The following is a 19,502-nucleotide window of genomic DNA, read 5'->3' as shown; positions in this document are numbered from 1 at the left end:
ACTTTACAATTACTGATTTCATGCAGTTTCAAAATCCAATAAACGGTTAAAAATAATGTTTCACAAGAGAACTATAAAGATGCTGTCATTCTAAACGTTATATTAAAGAAGTGGTACACTTTTAAATTAACTTTTTATATGATTTAGACATTAATATAGTGAAACAATTTGCAATTGGTTTTCATTAGGGATGCACCGAATCCACTATTTGGGATTCGGCCGAATCCCCGAATCCTTGGTGAAAGATTCGGTCGAATACTGAACTGAAACCGAATCCTAATTTCCATATGCAAATTAGGGACAGGAAAGAAAAAAGTGGAAAAAATGATTCTTTTGTGACGAAAAATCATGCGATTTCTCTACCAACCCCTAATTTCCATATGCAAATTAGGATTCGGTTCGGCCAGGCACCAGGATTCGGCCGGATCAGAATCCTGCTGAAAAAGGCCAAATCCTGGCCGAATCCCGAAGCGAATCCTGGATTCGGTGCATCCTTAGTTTTCATTTTTATGGGAATTTTTTTCCAGCTATTTAGCAGCCTTCTGGTTGCTACGTCTTATTTAGTCTAGCAACCAGGCAGTGGTGACGATATGAATCATACATGGCCTGCATAGAAAGATTAGTTATAAAAAGTAACAATAGAATTATACGATTTTTGACAGCACCTACTTTTCATTACAAAGTAGGTAGGTGCAGGTCACACTATGGCCATGTCCATCTCCATTTCCCACAAAGTGGTATTAGACCGCACCCTCGACACCAGTCTTTTTTCAAACTAGCTTGAAAAAAAAAAAAAAAAACGGTGTTGGTCTGAAATTTTCCTGGTGCCCAGGTCAGTACCCTCAATTCAATAAAGGCTTTTAAACAAGATTAACGTTTTGACGGTGCGGTCTAATACTACTTTAATGGAATTATAGCCCCACAGATCGCTAGTTTTTGGTTGATGGGGTCAGTGACTCCCTTTTAAATCCGAAAAGATTGACAAGATGAAGGCAAATAGTTAAAAAAAAAAAACTATAAAAAATATAATCAATAGCAACTGTAACTTGCTAGGAATAGGGCATGCAATAGTTAACTTTAAAGGGGTGGTTCACTTTTAAGGAGACATTGTGTAAAAAAATAAGAATGTACCAGTGCATTATACTCGTTCAGATATAGAAGAATTGTGCTTAAAAAAAGTAGTTTCAGGCTGATTTATTGAATATTTCTGCAAAAACCCCTAATAATCCCTCCCTTCTCTTCCACTTCCTGTTCCCTGAATTCCCAGGCTGTGCAGGGCAGCCGGTGGCTCTCAGCTCACTGCACTGTAGGACTGGAACCAATTAGCAGCTAGAAGGACGTGATAGGGAACTGAAGCCTGTCTGTGCTTGTGTGACTGCAGGGCTGTGATTGGCTGTCCCCCTCCTACTGTGCTTCTGGCATGGGACCGTTAGGACACACCCAACCCTCATTTGAAACACAGACAGGGACCAGAGAAAATCTATAGGGAGCTCCAATAAAGGGGCTATTTTTAAAGATAATATTAATTTTTAGCACCATGTAAAAGCAACACCATATATTACTTATAATTGCCTACAAAATTACCGTATATACTCGAGTATAAGCCGTCCCTAGTATAAGCCGAGGTACCTTATTTTACCTCCAAAAACTGGGAAAGCTTATTGACTCGAGTATAAGCCTAGGGTGAGAAATGCAGCAGCTTCTGTAAGTTTCAGTCAAAAAATTGAGGGTTTCTGCTCCCATTGGAGGTGCCGGCGACCATTCTTGGACGCCGGCGACTATTCACCTGAGTATAAGCCGAGGTAGAGTTTTTAAGCATATTTTGGGAGCTGAAAAACTCGGCTTATACTCGAGTATATACGGTAGGTTTTTTCCATTTATCCTATATGTCTCTTTTAAAAACAATGAAAAGCCCTGAACAATATTTTTTCTTTTTTTTTTTTTTATTCAGTCATGAGCTTGGCTGAAGAACCTACATTTAAATATGGATTATAGACAGTATTTCATTTTAGCTGGACTGTAGCTGCAGCTTTTATTTGCACATTAGAGTACCAATAACACTGGTTTTCCATCAAGTCTTTAAGGAAATATTTCTTATTAGACTAAACAGTAAAATCTTGATTCGGATATATGGATAAGTTATATAAAACATCTGATCAGCTTCCAATGCCTTCCCTGCTGTAAGTACAAGTTTGGGATCCGTTATCGGGAATCCCGTTAGCCAGAAAGCTCCGAATTACGGGAAGCCCAGCTCCCATACTCTCCATTTTATCCAAATTTTTAAAAATTATTTAAAGGGGACCCATCACCCAAAAAAACCCATTCCAAATCCTATTTTATCACATTAGTCAAGCAAAATTAACTTTAATTACACTATATAAATTATTTGAATCTTGTTTCCTTCAGTCTGGGAATTCATAATTATAGCAAGCAGGAAGCAGCCATTTTGTGGACAGTTTTATTAAGGCAAGTCTTGCATCATCTCAGAATCTTGATTGTGCACCAGAATGGGGGACCTGGTGTCCATTTCCTTGCCCTGGCAACACAATTAAACGGTAAAGAGAACGGGGGAATGTGTGGAGAGCAGTGGCATCTAGGAAGTGCTGAATAGAAAGTGAAAGTAATTGTCTGTTCCGCCTCTATGCCACTGGCATAGAGGAGGGGCAGACAATATTTGATTGACAGCTGAGATTTTAAATGAGCTTACAACAGCTATGAATGCTTTAATAAAAAAAAGAAATTGGATTTCATGTTTAATTTGAAAAGGACTTTTATTATATAGATTTTTGTGTCTGGATGACAGGTCCACTTTAATTTTTCCCTGTAATAATAAAACAGAACCTTGTACTTGATCAAAGCTAAGATATAATTAATTATTATTGGAAGCAAAACCTGACTATTGGGTTTATTTAATGTTTACATGATTTTCTAGTAGACTTAAGGTATGAAGATCCAAATTACATAAAGATCCATTGTCCGATTCATTCCAGGTCCAGAGCATTCTGGATAACAGGTCCCATACATTGTATAAAACTTATTCTACAATAGTTGTCCCACTAGTTCATTTTAAAACATCTATAATTGAATGAAGTATAAATGATGGTAGGGTCAGAGATCCAATGATATACTTTATTTTGGTTTATTTACAGGCAGTTCAAAACACTTCACTATTCATTGTTTCCAATTTCTTCTAAGCCTCTGAACCACTTGACTTTGCTCTGTAGTTCCGAATTGATGAACTACTTCCCTCTATACTGTGGTATAGCATTTTGTAGCTACTAATCTCCAGAGGCATCTCAGCCACCCATATCTATGTGCAAGAAAAGTAATCATCACTCGCTGACCTATGACTGTGGTGCAGTGTATATTAGTCCCGCACTTTAAAATGTGATGCATTGGTTTTCTCTATCATTAATATGTAATATACATGAGTACTACCTGTGTCTGTTTAATAAGGTGACTAGTCTAAGCCGCTTTAATGAACTGACTGAAGTTCAATAAAAATATGGATTACCATACACCGACACATTTTAAACAATTGTATTGTAGCCTTCAGCTTTTTTTATTCACACTGAAGCCTAAAACATGCAAAGCAAAATGGGAAATACAAAGGATTTTAATTATAATTCAGGCAAGCAACTGTAGCATAGAAAAAAAAAATGAAGCTTTAAAAATATAATTGAAACAAACAGCTATAAATTAAGCTGAAATAGGAAATGTGTTTTCCCTGACGTATTAGTTGAGCTGCACGGGCTTTTAGATTTCTTGCATTAATAGTAAATGCACACTAAATAGTAAATTCATACTGTAGTTAAATAACATATGTACATACCAAAAATAAAGAGTCTTGTGTTGAGGGTGTACTATAAAATATGGCATATAAACAACGTTTTTTTTCTCAATTACACAGATTACTCATGAAGAAGGCTCTATTTCTGTTACAAATATTTTATCTGGATATTTTTAATGCATTATTTTGAATTGTACTGTAATATTATTTTTCGGAACAGAATTAATTAACAATACAGTGGTCAGTCATTTGGTTTCATGTATATCTTTATATAGCAGATGATACTTTTCCTGAACAAGACACTGGAGTTTGTGTAAAACGAGGCTTATGCTGCTGTTCTTATTGGAATGTTTACTGACATTGGAGATACATATCTGGTGAGATTTCTGGAGATGTTGTCCAAAGCGACCAATCAGATCTTTGCTTTTGTTTTCTAACTTATATGTGATTTTTTAAATCTAATTGCTGATTGGTTGCCATAGGAAGCATCTCCAGAAATCTCTCCAGATATTTATCTCCAATGTTAGTAAACATACCTCTTGGTTAGTAAATGGAAACACTAAGAAACTGCTTGCAATACTCACATTTACTGTGTGTTCATTGTGGTTCAGGATGCTGTTAGTACAACCCAGATTTGTGCTCCACTCACTGGAAAGACCTATACTGTCGGCCGAATAGAGGAGAGGACCTTGCTTTAAATGGCAGCTTGACTGCATCATTACATTCATGGCCTCCTCTGCTGAGGGAATTCCTATAGGAGAAAATTTAATCAATAATTTCTCAAGAAAGCAGCTTGCTGTGAGTTAATGTGAGTTTTTAGACTGCAGTCTATATTAGATACAGAGATGATAGTTACTGAATAATAAAGTTTATCCGAGGATCATCTAATCAAATTAAAGGGGTGGTTCGCCTTTAAAGTAACTTTTATTATGTTATAGATCGACTAAGTGGTTTTCATTATTTTTTTTTTATAGTTTTATAGTGATTTGTCTTTTTCTTCTGATTCTTTGCAGCTTTCAAATGGGCGTAACTGTTGCCTTCTGAAAAACAAATGCTCTGTCAGGCTACTAATGTATTGTTATTGCTACTTTTTATTACTGATCCTTCTATTTAGACTCTCTCCTATTCATATTCCAGTCTCTTATTCAAATCAATGCATGGTTGCTAGGGTAATTTGGGCCCTAGTTACCAGATTGCTTAAAATGCAAATTGAAGAGCTGCTGAATAAAAAGCTAAATAACGCAAAAACCTTCAATAATAGAAGATGAAAACGAATTGCAAATTATCTCCGAATATCACCCTCTACATCATACTAAATGTTATCTCAAAGGTGAACAACCCTTTAAGAACAAGGAAAAATACATGTTTTGAATGTACTTAGGTACATTTCCTAAATTAAAGCTTCAGAATATACAGTATACTGCAGTACTTAGGAAGGGAGGACTAAAATGTCATAGATGCAAAAGGTGGTGAACAGATAAGACACATCTCTAATAACTTTATTACTTACTTTCAACATGGGCAAAAGCACAAAAAGGACCTCGTGGACAATATCCGGTTTGCCTCATGTCATTGCATTTAGTTGATTTATAGATCTATGAAGATTGCAAACATTTTTAGTTATGGAAAAAACAAGCACAAGAGTCAGCCTAAATTTCCCACTGTATACTAAAGATGAGAGAATACAGGTATAGGATCCGTTATCCGGAAACTCGTTATAAAGAAAGCTCAGAATTACGGAATGGTCTCCCATAGACTCCATTTTATCTGAATAATCCAAGTTTTTAAAAAAAAAATTCCTTTTTCTCTGTAATAATAAAACCGTACCTTGTACTTGATACAAACTAAGATATAATTAATCCTTCTTGGAAGCAAAACCAGCCTATTGGGTTTATTTAATGTTTACATGATTTTCTAGTAGTCTTATGGTGTGAAGATCCAAATTACAGAAACATCCGTTATCTGGAAAACCCCAGGTCCCGAGCATTCTGGATAATAGGTCCCATACCTGTATATCATAAACATATCACAACGCAAGCTACAGCATCAATTAATTTTTCCCACATATGATTACCATCAATGAGCAAGGATTCAGATGAAGAACTCAGCAGCAGCACCAGTATCCATTCAAACCCTTACTCCTACCACCCATACTATAACAAACTGACACAGGTATCAGCATTGATAAGTGTGTCATTGCAAATGAAAACTTGAAAACAGTTAGGAAAGTGCATAAACTGTAAAAAAAAAACAAAACAAAAAAAAAAACACTGCTGGAAATCCTTTGGTATTCCACAGTTCGACCTCTACTAAATCAACTGTAATGAATACATTTATTAGAATAACGCAAAAGTAATTTTAAGCAACTTTCCAATATACATTAATAAAAAAATAAAAATATAATATATTTTACATTTTTTTGTTATTGTAATTGCTGTCTAGCATCATTCTTTGCACTGCTTGCTCTTACTGCATACACCATTGAAACAGTATAGCAGTAGTTAGCTAGCCAGCTCTCTGGAACTTCTGTTATTCACCTTCTTTACAGGCCTGCAATTCACAAAACAGGCTTCTGGTATATTTTTTCAATGCTAACTACAGCCAGGACCATCAGTGAAGGTAATAACAAAAGATAGAGAGAACGTGCTTAGTAGCAAATACATTAAGAAATACCTTTAAAGGAGAACTAAACCCTAACAATTAATATGGGTAAAAATATCATTTTATATACTGAACTTATTGCACCAGCCTAAAGTTTCAGCTTGTCAATAGCAGCAATGATCCAGGACTTCCAACTTGTCACAGGGGGTCACCATCTTGGAAAGTGTCTGTGACACTCACATGCTCAGTGGGCTCTGAGCAGCTGTTGAGAAGCTAAGCTTAGGGGTCGTCACTAATTATCAAGCAGAAAATGAGGTTGGCCTGAAATATAAGCTGATGCTACAAGGCTGATTATTAAATTCTGATGCTAATTGCACTGGTTTCTGTGCTGCCATGTAGTAATTATCTGTATTAATTACTAATCAGCCTTATATTGTGACATTTACATTCTATGTGTACTGTATATGTTGAGTCAGTCCCTAAGCTTAGTTAAGGCCCTCATACATGGGCCGATAAAAGCTGCCGACAGACCAAGTCGGCAGCTTTTCGGCCTGCGTGTAGAGCCCCCCGACAGGCTTTCCCGATGGATAACTGGCCGAAAGTTGGCCAGATGGCAATCGGGCAGGTAAGAAATCCCATCCAGCATCGGACTGGGAGGCCCAGTGCCCACCGGGCCGCAGCCTCAGGGGCCCCACACACTGTCCTCCGGGCCCCGCAGCCGCAAAGTCAATCTTACCTTTTGACCCGGCGCCCCCCCCACGCGTGCGTTGCGCGCATACCATTTGCTGCCACTGGGTCCGGGAGGAAGGGCAGGGAGCATGTCTGACTCTGGGCAAGCTGGGCCCCGCATGTGCGCGCATATCTTTTACTGGTCCGGGAGCTAAGGAGGAAGTACAGGGAGCAGATGAGGGCCGACCCAGTCCAACCCTGATCCCATCGGATCGTGGCTGCATCTTTTCGTTGATGCAGTCCGGCGATTCGACCACCCGTTTGGCCTCCGTTCTGATCCCCACGATCGGATCAGCTCGATATCGCCCAATTCTGTGTGGGCATATCAGGGAGAGATCCACTTGCTTGGCGACATCGCCAAACGAGCGGATCTCTACGTCTATGGCCACCTTTAGTGACAGCAGCACAGAGCATGTGTAGTGAATTAGCAGAAAAGAAGATGGGGAGCTACTGGGGCATCTTTGGAGACACAGATCCTTACTGCTAAAGGGCTATGGTTGCCTTGGGCTGGTACAGAAGCCCAAAAAGGTGGACTAAACCCCTCACGGTGAAAAGTCCCCACTGGCCCCTCCTCCCTGCCTCTACCCCCCAGAATTGTGTCCCCTGTAGGATTACTGACCGCACATGTAGAGTAAGTGCAGGGGAGCTTACCTCTGGATGAAACTGTTGCTCAGTGCGTGAGTGGCAGTACTGACAGCTGTCACCACTTTCACACTTTGAAGGCTCTCCCCACTCATCCCCATGTTTTACACTTGGACATGGTGTAGACCTACAATGGAAAAGGTACAAAGCCTTACTAAATGCAGTAGTCATTTCAGCTACAGGAAGGGCACATATATTACACACTGCATTTCAATAATGAGCCAAAAGAAGGAAAAGAAGGAGAATGTTTTCTATAGCAATAGTTTTATATTGGCTGTATTGGAAGGAAAGGTGACACAATTCCTAGATAGCAGAGTCTAAAGGTGGCCATAGACGCACAGATAATATCGTACGTAACGAATTTTCGTCCGATATTCGTTGCGTGTATGGTGGAAAAAGAGCCGACCGATATCGGCAGAAGACTTGGATATCGGTCGGCTCATCGATCGGGCTGGACGGAAAATTTTGATCGGGTGCCTTTGAAGGGACCCAAACATCGCCCATTGTTAGTGCTGAATCGTCAGATACAGGTAGAATTCTATTGTTTCTTCCCGTATAGCTACCTGTATATCTGACGATTCAGCTCTACACGTGTGTATTGAAACGAACGATCTTTCTTGGAAAGATCTTTTCCAAGAAAGATCGTAATTGTTACGTCTATGGCCACCTTAAGGGAGTTTATTAAAGTTCGAATAGCAAAAACTCAAAACAATTGTTTTTTTACTATAGACTCCAAACGAAAAAATTTTATTGCACCCTGAGGATAGAAAAAGTCAGAATTTGAAAATCCTGCATCTCTGACCTACCGAGGTTGTGCGTAAGCCAATGGGAGAGGTCCCTATCCTATTTGTAAGTTTCTGTGGTCTGCACTGGAATTAGCCCCAAAATCACAACTATTTTGGACTTTTCGGGCAAAAAGTCCCTGATCCAATAAATTTATGTTTTTTTATACAAATAAATAAGGTCTAATCATGGATTCTAGTTTGGTAGGCCTTTTTTTTTTATTTACATAGTCAGAAAAATTCAGATTTTGACAGATAAGGCCCTAAATGACATTAAGGGGAGTCAATACTGGATTTCAGTGTTCTGCAACTGGCATTTCCACGTTTCCCTTTAAGGCATAGATTGCTTTGCCATTGTGCTGTAAAGTCTGGGTTGCATACATGTGTGTACACATGTGAATAGCAGGGAATGTCACACGAGGGAGTGGTTACTTGGGTTTACTTAACCTGAAATAATATACACATTGTAATATATTTCAAGAGGAAAAATTGCCTCCAGCAAGTGGAAATTAAATATCTCAAGTTCTGTTAGTTGTAGATGTTGTTATTATTAAACTGAAAGAGTAACAACCGGCAGTTTTGTATGAAAACATGTACGTTTTGTTGCGTTATAATCCATAGAATTTCTATCAAGCTTAAATAAAGACAGATAGAGTGCGTTACCCTATTGATATATAAAATCATGCGGGAGAAAAAAAAAAAAAGGCAGTCATTATTATTGTACCTGTATTTGAATTTTCGTGGATTCCGTCTTCTGTCCCGGCTATTGTGGTAATGTGGACATGCATAACCTTGGCGGCACAGTCTTGGTGGTTTAGTACATTGCTCGGTTTTGTAGCTGGCTAAAACAAAATTAGTATCTGCAGAGGACAAAAAAAAAAAAATACTGATATTGGAATTTTTTTATTTTTTAAATATATTTGCAAATAACACAGTAAAGGAATCTGAATGATAAAAAGTCTGGCCGTAAGGCTAGAAGTGCTTATAAGCCATGCTTATTGTTTTTTTTGGGTAATAACAGCATAATATACATATTATTACAGAAAGCATATACAGTATATACTTTCCTATGTGGGTCCCATTTCTTGTATTTCAAATCTCCATTTTATCAGGTATTCTACATCACTGCTGGTCATACTAAACAATATTAAATGGTTTCAACTGGTTAACAGCCTTGTAAAATTAAAGAACTTTAAAAAAGAAAGAGACTATTTGTCTACTTGCAGACATTTCGACAAGCCCGCAATTTTTTTTTTGCTTTTGTTGTAAATAATAAAAAAGGACTTAACACAATTATCTATAAACCCCAAAAAACATTCTTAAGGATTAACTTGAACTCAGAAAACAGAATAAAGGGCAAAAGACTAAATGCAGCAATGGATGAATAACAGGGTCTAGAAAACAAAGGTGACCTGGAAGAATGAAGAGCAGTATTTAGAAAAGGCAATTGAAAAGGGCCAACTCAAGAGCAACTGGGCAAAATAGGACAAAGAAAAGATTATGGGATAAGGAAAGGTTATCCAGCAAGTGGATTCTGTAACAAACAAGAACAAGGGAAGGAAGGTGAGGCATGAAGTTCTTAATCAAGGAGGGAGAATGTGGTTGGAAGGGATGAAGTAGGAAGCTGATTATGGGACAATGAAGAAGAACAGGGAAAGGAAGATGAGATGGTTTTTAAGGGGAACTTTCGCCAAAATGAACATTTTATATATGCTTCCTCATACTGAAATAAGAAAGTTTCTAAATACAATCAATTGAATATTCTATACTTTTTCTGAAATAATCAAATTTATCTTCACTATCCTTCTCTCAGCATCTTTTTCTCTTCATTCGGTGTTCATGCAGCAGTTGGGTGTCAGACAGTTAGATCCAATATATCTTATAGGGAGGCTTCCTTTCCTAGCAGATGTATTAGGGCTCACTCAAATAACTGATTCCAGTACAAACAAAATAACTACCTTTTGCACAAATCCTGCATATAGAGAGACATGATGTCTGGTGATTTTAATAGAGTGAGCTGTAATATATCTTCTAGGCCAAAAGGCCCCCCTATAAGATATATTGGATCTAACTGTGAATGATTATCTGACATCCAACTGCTGCATGAAGAGAGAATGAAGAGAAACAGATGCCAAGAGAGGGATAGTGAAGAAATACCTCATTATTTCAGAAACGGTACAGATCTTTTAATTGATTATATTTAGACTAATCATATGTGGAGTATAATTTTTAAAAGTTTTAGGAATGGTTAACATGCCCCCCCCTGGGATCATATGATTCACTGTGCACACAAACATACCAAACAAACTATACATGTTAGGTCACATGAGCCAATTAACAGACAGAGTTCTTTTGCTTCCACACTTCTTCCTGTTACAGTTAGAGCTGCAGTTTTTCTGGTAAGGTGATCTCTGAGGCAACACACAGACCATCACAAAATGGTGGTTCAAAGTGGTTCAAAGCAAGAGATGTAAAAAGGGCAATATTTACTAAAATATATATTCCAGTTTGGTAAGATTCTTTAATATGCTACTTAATATGATGTAAACTATCTGTTGCTTAAGTATTCATTTTGGGGGATAGTTTTCCTTTAAGGTCACAGAGAAAAGGGACACAGAAAAACATCTACGATACCTATATCATAGGTTTTTTACTACTAAAGTTTGATGGCAGATTTCTTTGTCTGTTTTAGTAGGAAGCCACCCCTTTTTCCTCTTTTTAATATCCATGACAATGATTTGACTGCAGACACAGCAGCATGCTGAAAAGACTGGGATGTAGGTTTACCACTGCATTGTGTATGGCATCAACAACACACAGGAGTAAAATATTGTATAAATTGCACCTAATGTGCTCGCTGCAGGGGCTTGCAGCTCCACCGCTCTCATCTGCACTGTGCCATCTGGAAGCCTTTCTTCTAGCTGTCTGCTCTTGCTAAAAGAGTTTTATTTATATTTAAAGGCACACAGTCACCAAAATAGGAAGGTGATTTCTGAAAGCTTCAGGTTATCTTTAGCAACACAGAGTTATAAAATATTATGTTGAAGCCTTTTCAAATTCAAAGTTGAGTCACTTCCAATATTGGGAGAAATTTAGCAAAAAATAAATCAAGGAGTATTATATAAACACAAAGAAATCCAGCAAGCAGAAGAGGCCCTGCAAGCTTATGATCCTTCAAGACACACTGAAAAAGAATCTGTCAGGCCCTCTGAAAAACTGACTCCAGTCCAGGCTTGTAAAACAAAAGTTTTTTTCTTTATTGAAACAAAGGTATAGTTGTTACCTTATGCGCTGGTTCTGTAGCTAGCATAGTCATAGGTACAAGTATCAAAGAAACACACAGACTTTTTAAACCAGCAATAGCATTCCTTGTAGACCAACCATTATCCTCTAGATGTCAACCATATCAAGGCAATATGTGTAGAATAACCTCTAGCTTGACTATACATAGCTAGTGCTATATTATGCATAGTACAGGGTCCTGTAAACCTCTTACATCTATAAGACAAAAAGCACACTACTAATGGTTAGATAACAATCACTAATGCATAAATGTATGAAACTGGCAGAACAATCCAGTTGTCAACATAATACACAACAAGAAAACCTGCTGTGAACTTACCTTGCCATCTAGGATCCTCTCCAAGGATTTTCTCGATCATTGCCTGACTAGCTAAAACTCCTGGCTGTAAGTCGGGAATTCCGTCACCGCTTCCAAGCTGCCCATTTTGTAAGGCTTCTTGTGCCTGGATTTCCCTGCATCACAAAAAAATTGCACTACTACAAACATCTTCAGAGAACAAGTATTGTATAATTGTAAATATATTATGCAACATTTGCATTGCATTTACCGACACTGCAATAATAAGCTGCGCATAGGGCATTTGCTTACACATATTATATATACAGGTATGGGGTCCGTTATCTGGAAACCTGTTATCCAGAAAGCTCAGAATTACATTACTGTCTCCCATAGACTCCATTTTTATCCAAATACAATTTTTTTAAAAATAATTTCCTTTTTCTCTGTAATAATAAAACAGTATCTTGTACTTTGATCCAAACAAAGATATAATTAACACACAAAAATTTTATATCAAAAGATATGCCCAAGGCTTGTTTTCAGTAAAAATAAATTATTTTTTAAAAAAGTTTTTGATACATACTGACCGCACATGGCCCACCTTACGCGTTTCGTACCCTCCGGTTAGTCATAGGTGTCTCTAAGTGCCGGAGGGTATGAAACGCGTAAGGTGGGCCATGTGGGGTCAATATGTATTAAAAAAAATTTAAATTGTGAATACTAATTAATAATTTATTTTTACTGAAAACAAGCCTTGGGGCATATATCTTTTGATATAAAATGTTGTGTGCAGATTGCCTTTTGAACCGGGGCATGTCCCTCTAGCTATGTCCAAAGATATACGGAAATCAGGTGTATGGAAAAATTATTTAAAGATATAATTAATCCTTACTGAATGCAAAACCAGCCTATTGGGTTTAATTAAAGTTTCTAAGATTTTCAAGTAGACTTAAGGTATGAAGATCCAAATTATGGATCCGTTATCTGGAAATCCCCAGGTTCCAAGCACTCTGGATAACAGGTCTCATATCTGTGTGTGTGTGTGAGTAAATATCCAATGATATTTATACTTGATGAAGTGTGGGTTTTTTTACATATTACCTACAAGCATGGACTGTAACAGAAAGGGAATCCGTGATACTTGAATTGTCCCTTTAGCAATACAGAAGAAAACATAGCCGCGAGGAGAAAGTGAAGAATAGAGAAGTGTGTGCAAATTAAGTTGTCACAGAGAAGGAAAGGGGTGATTGAATCTTTCACAGAAAGATAGAATAGCAAAGGCAGCAAGAAGATCTACAGGTGTGGATGGAAAAAGGAAGGAGAGGTAAGAAAGTATGAGACAAAAATGAGAACAGAAAGAATGAGAAGAAAACCTAGGCACAGCCTTATTTTCTGTTCTGCACAATATACTGGGATAAAATGGGAACTGCTCCCAATTTTTGTTTAGAACACTGAAAATTAGGGCACTTTGGTTGCAATATTTCCTCCTAATGTCCTAATACGCTCACAATATACCCCCTAGCATTCCAAAGTGCATGATATTTTAAGATGTGTGACAATTCTTTGAATTGATATGATTTACTGCAGAAGGGAATTTACCCACCAGTTTGGTTGCTCTATAAAATGTTCTGATATAAAGGAGAAAATATAGCAAAGAAAAAGAATTACCTTATATCATACACTGGCGGTCTAAGGTCGTGAGGACCATGGGCAAAGGCACAATGGGGTCCATTCTTCACACAATGCCCTCGAGCATCTGTTTCATGAATGCAAGTACCAGTCTTGTAATATCGTAAATGATATTTTCTTTCTGTGTCTCCTGTTGTCCGGTGCAAATATGGACAGCTGTTAGCAAGAGAGATGATAACCTTACTTGAGCACATTTTACTTTTGTACAAGACATGCACCTCTAAAAGCCCTTTATTGTTATTAACCTAAGTACAGCCAGCTTAAAGGGATTCTGTCATGATTTCTATGATGCAGTTTTATTTCTAAATTACACAAATAATTCACTTTACAATATAAAATTCCATTCCTGGACCAGCAAGTATATTTTTTTTTAGTAGTAATATTTGTGTGTAGGCAGCCATCTCAGGTCATTTTGCCTGGTCATGTGCTTTTCAGAAAGAGCCAGCACTTTAAGATGGAACTGCTTTCTGGCAGGCTGTTGTTTCTCCTACTCAATGTATGTGTTGCAGTGGGACCTGGATTTTACTATTGAGTGCTGTTCTTAGATCTACCAGGCAACTGTTATCTTGTGTTAGGGAGCCGTTACCTTCCCATTGTTCTGTTGTTAGGTTGCTTGGGGGAAGGGGGGTGATATAACTCCCAACTTGCAGTACAGCAGTACTGAGAGAGTGATAGAAGTTTATCAGAGCACAAGTCACGTGACTGGGGCAGCTGGGAAACTGACAATATGACTAGCCCCATGTCAGATGTCGGTTATACTAGTGAGCACCACAGCGATATCTTCTTCCTGCTTCCTCTTTCTTCGCGCGATTACGCATGCCCAGTAGAACAAATAGCCGAACTTTAACCATGTGTTTGCCTGGGGAAATTTGAAGAAAGAAGAAGCCGGAAGATCTCTCTGTGGTGCTTGCTAGAAAACCCCCAGTTTTCTGCCGATAGGAGCATCGGCCTGGGGTTTCAAGTAAGTTAATACAATACTTGGGTGTGCCCAACATTTGGCACCCCCAAGTGCAAACAGACTTTCCTTCTCCTTTAAACCTGCCCGATCTACATCTGCCCCACTTTCTGTCAGATATCAAGCAGTGAAGCTCATCCAATAAGTTGCCTCACTTGTTTGCAGATTTTATCGGGCTGTGTAGGAGAACCTTTAGGCTAATGTAATAGTATATTAGATATCAGCTTATTAGCTTGATACAAGGGTACCCAGACCATACCAGTGTGAGAAAATAAACTTTAATGCATTACATTGAGAAATATTGTTGTTGATTTACACCCATTTCTCAAGAAAAAAAATCTATAATATTGCATTGGTGAAAGCGATGGGCAGCTGGGACCTACTGATCACCAACTCAAGAACTACTAGTTATGTTTTAGGCACCCTATGCCTAATATGACTGTACAAAACTCACTTGTACCTATCAGAAAAGATGGCTATAAGCCAGGAGCCTACAGTAGTACCCCCATTTTATGTTTTTCAGGGGACCAGAAAAAATGGCGTAAAATCCAGGAAAATGTAAAATCAGGAAAATATATTATGCATAATATATAGGGGAGACCACAAAACAACAATGTAAAATGAGGGAAAACTGAAAATCAGGGGATGTAAAATTGAGGTTCCACTGCATTTAAATCCAACAATATTAACGATGCTGCAATGATGTGTTGACCTATCCTGTAAATATACCTTTGTACTGTTTGTTTTTCCTTGTTTCCAATAAGTAAAATGAAAATATCCTTGAAAAAGTGCTCAGCACTCAAGAACATTTGATATTGGAACATCTGGTTCATAATTAACCCAACAACACATTTGGCAGCAAATTAAATTTGCAAAGAAAGTATCACTATGATGTTGAGCAAAGCATTCAGCAGGAATAAGGTACATCAATTGCTTCAGAAACAGAGTAAATAAAGAAAGGCAAAAGGCATGTGGTTTTCCAAGACCTTAGACCTAAGAGTTGCAGCCATATATTCCACATATCTGCTACAGTCAAGGAATAATCTTCTTGCAGAAATAAAGGGCACTGAATAGTCACATTCCACCTACTATGTAAAATATAACTTGCCTTACACTGCAATTAAACAGTCAGTATTGTATAGATCACCTCCCCAATAACGCAAACCATTTTATTTTTAAAATTTGAGTGGGACATATGCAAAAGTGCGATAGCTGAAATATGGTAACCCCTAGTTTAAAGTCTACTGGTACTGGTCACCACTTCCTTTTGGGTACACCAAAATAAAGCTATATGAAAAAGACCAGTAAATAATGAAAATGTCAATATCAAAAGTTATAACAACACAACAGGTCACTTCAGAACGTGATAATGTTTGGGACGAGGCAATTCCACTAGTATAACAGTTCATAATGCTAAACCAACAGTTAAACATAGTGAGAATTTGTCACAGACTCATGGTCTTAAATATCAAGCTCCAAATAGCACCATTAAGGATAGAATAAATATCCAGCAATGATGTGAATCCTAACACGACCCAGCAAAAATAGTATTGTGGCACAAGCATCCATCGCTCCATTGGTCGCTTCATCAGAGGGGGACCACTGCCAATAATCTGAAGTATTGCATCCATTTTTGCACAAAACGCAGCTACAGGTTGTAAATGAGTGCCATGGTCTCCACCGTTTTTATTTGCTCTACTTTAAACAAGTAATAAGGAGGTTGAGATTCATTAGGTCTGTTGCACATGAAGCTCATTTGTAAGAGTAAACCAATAAAAATGGCAGAGCCGCTGGCTTTGGCCATCTCTCTGCAACTGTCAGGAAACGTGTCCATCCCAGGTATATTGTTCATAGGCAGGGTTATTAAATTGCCCTTGAGATAAAACTGCCATTGCATTACTATAATTCAGCAGAATGTGAACACAGCATTCTTTTATCTGTTAAAGTTTGCAAAACCTGGTTGTGTGGTTTTACGAGGGGCAATTGCAAAACTGCTACTACTACTTCCAGGAATCCTTTAATTACACCCAAGGAGATACATTATTCAAAAGAGGGAAAAAAAATCAATTTTCAGAGCATGCAGTAGCTACATGCACTCGGAACTGATTGAATAATGCATCAGAGTTAAACAGGTAAGTCAGTGGATGTGCCTGCATTTAATTTTCCTCACATCGTCGCTGTCATGGCAACCAAGAGCGAGCGTGTGTGGATAGCAGACAGCACGGCATCTTCTTTTAACTTGGCTCCAGCGAGGGGGTAAAAATAGAGGGGGAACGTTTCCTAGAAGCTTTAGTGACGGCTCCCTATGTCTTATAGTCCATGGGGGGTTTCTCTGACTGCACCAACAATTTAATTTTAGCATTAGTACACAGATCTTGAAGATGGGGAGTTTACTTCTTGGCAGCAAATGGCTTTATAGGTACATTATGCAATAGAGCAAATTAAAACGCTGGGCAAATTTGCACCTGGGCAGCAACCCTTGGCAGCCAATCAAATGTTTGCTTTCATTGTTCATCCTGCAGCAGGCTAAACATCACCAGTCACTGATTGGTTGCTATGGGTTACTAGGTGCAAATATGCCCAGGGTCGGACTGGGCCGGCATGACACCGGGAAAAAACCTGGCGAGCCCCGGCTGTTGTGGGCTTAGACCTGCTATTAATGCTGCTTCCTAAACTCCCTTCCGGCCCCAGTTTCCACCGCGCATAGTTGGACTGGGCCTTGTGGGCCCCCACCGGCCCAGACACAGTGCCTGTTTGGGTGGGCTTATTTTAAAAAAAAATTGTTGGCCAGCGGGGCGGCATGCATGCGTGCTGTGTATATGTGCTGCGGCGTTCGCGCATGTGGGACACACGCGCCACAAGGCCCTGGCAGTATAGAACCCCGGTGTGCCCCCAAAGGTCCAGTCTGACCAGGAATATGCCTAGTGTTTATAAATGAGCCCCATTGTGTCGACGGAAAAGCCATCTCTAGACACAGGGTATCACTGTCCATCAGAAATTAAGTAACCCTAAAATATATAAACATACATGCAATCTGACGAAGAACAATGGTCTATGAGAGTATTCCCTACAGAGGAATTCCAGCAGTAAGGAGGCAGTGGATGTGGATGGCGTAAAAAGATGGTGGCGCCGAGAGTAGCGGGGGAGACAGCCAGGTCATATTACCTTGTTATAATTATCATATTCTGGGGATCATAGTGACCTACATTGCTGCTCTTAGGAATAAAAGGGCACCATAATACTAAGGGGCACATTTTCTAAGGGTCGAATATTGAGGGTTAATTAACCCTCGATATTCGACCATCGAAGTAAAATCCTTCGACTTCGAATATCGAAGTCAAAGGATTTGCCGCATTTAGTTCGATCGAACGAACTAAGGAAAAATCGTTCGATGGAACGATTAAATCCTTCGAAACAAACGATTCGAAGGATTTTAATCCATCGATCGAACGATTTTCCTTCGATCACAAATTGCTAAGAAAGCTTATGGGAAAGGTCCCCATAGGCTAACATTGGTGCTCTGTAGGTTTTAGTTGGCGAAGTAGGTAGTCGAAGTTTTTTTTAAAGAGACAGTACTTCGACTATCAAATAGTCGAATGATTTTTAGTTTAAATTGTTCAAGTCGAAGTCGTATATTGAAGTAGCCAATTCGATGGTCGAAGTAGCCAAAAAAAACTTCGAAATTTTAAGTTTTTTTCATTTGAATCCTTCACTCGAGCTTAGTAAACGTGCCCCTAAGTTAGCAAATAAAAAAACTGCCATGCCCCTTCACAAAATCCCAAATGTCATTCACCCCAAATTCTTGTCCTTTTACCACTCTCAAATCAAACTTTTAGGATTTAGCAGGACAATGGCAGCATTGGGACCCATACGTTAAGATTACTTGTTTTGTAGTATTAGGACATAAACATTTGACTCATTATATAAATAATTATTGAGAAAACAATTGAATGTAGGAACAATACAATGAGCAATAATATTTTGTCATTGAACAATACATTTTATAATTGGCTACATAAAGTGGAAAACAAGCAATGACAGTGTAGTGAGTCACCAAAGTATTTCATAGCAAACTACATCAGAAACGAGTACTCTAGTCAAGGCCAGTGTGAAATGAGTCTGTTCAATTACTAGCATTCCTGTGCAGATGGAATTTAAACATATGTAAACAATGAAGCAATGAACAGACCGGAAATATGATAAAGCAGCAGTTAAAACCATAAATGAAATGTCTTAGATGGTTCTACTGTATCTACCGATTCCTTCCCATAATGTATAGAGATTTCCATAGATTGTTAGCAAAGTTGACCCGACACAAAATTGTACTTTTGCGATCTGGTGACAGAACCGAACAAATCCAGTCAGCTTGCCTACTGGCTGAGCAATCAGATCATACAGAAATGGAATGGTATTGTATGGCCATGTCATTTCACTCAGTTGATAAACTGCTACAAACACAGAATAGCCATAAGCCTATTAGATTTTTAGTTTTTTTTGTCCAAACATGGTGTGCAATTTTATCATATTGTACAAGTAATTTAAAATGTACAGGGTCCAATAATGAACACAGATCTGAGCATTGGGTAACAATTACATCAAAATATAGCCCACCCTATATGCCAGTTATTTATTTATTGTTGCCCCATTTTTGCCTGTGAGCCATATTTTAATGTAAAAAAAAAAAGTTGGAGAGTAACATAAGAATGCAAAAAGTTCCTGGGGATACCAAAT

General features: G+C 38.3%; 1 protein-coding gene across 6 annotated transcripts in view; it reads right to left on the bottom strand.

Moving 5' to 3' along the window:
* The window catches only part of unkl.S (unkempt family like zinc finger S homeolog), a 56,209-nt gene that overhangs the window by 28,520 nt on the left and 8,187 nt on the right, over positions 1 to 19,502 (bottom strand). For 5 of the 6 annotated variants that reach the window (XM_041577733.1, XM_041577734.1, XM_018237418.2 and 2 more), the window contains 6 exons: positions 13,796 to 13,972; positions 12,167 to 12,300; positions 9,269 to 9,404; positions 7,772 to 7,889; positions 5,301 to 5,385; positions 4,375 to 4,541 (listed from right to left, as the gene is read on the bottom strand). In XM_041577733.1, coding sequence (XP_041433667.1) covers positions 4,375 to 4,541; positions 5,301 to 5,385; positions 7,772 to 7,889; positions 9,269 to 9,404; positions 12,167 to 12,300; positions 13,796 to 13,972 — 817 coding nt within the window. 6 annotated transcript variants of the gene reach the window in all.

The sequence above is a fragment of the Xenopus laevis genome, chromosome 9_10S (genome assembly GCF_017654675.1).
Source record: "Xenopus laevis strain J_2021 chromosome 9_10S, Xenopus_laevis_v10.1, whole genome shotgun sequence".
Classification (NCBI taxonomy): Eukaryota; Metazoa; Chordata; class Amphibia; order Anura; family Pipidae; genus Xenopus; species Xenopus laevis.
The sequence above is the reverse complement of the archived record's forward strand: the minus strand, read 5'-3'. Positions and strand labels throughout refer to the sequence as shown.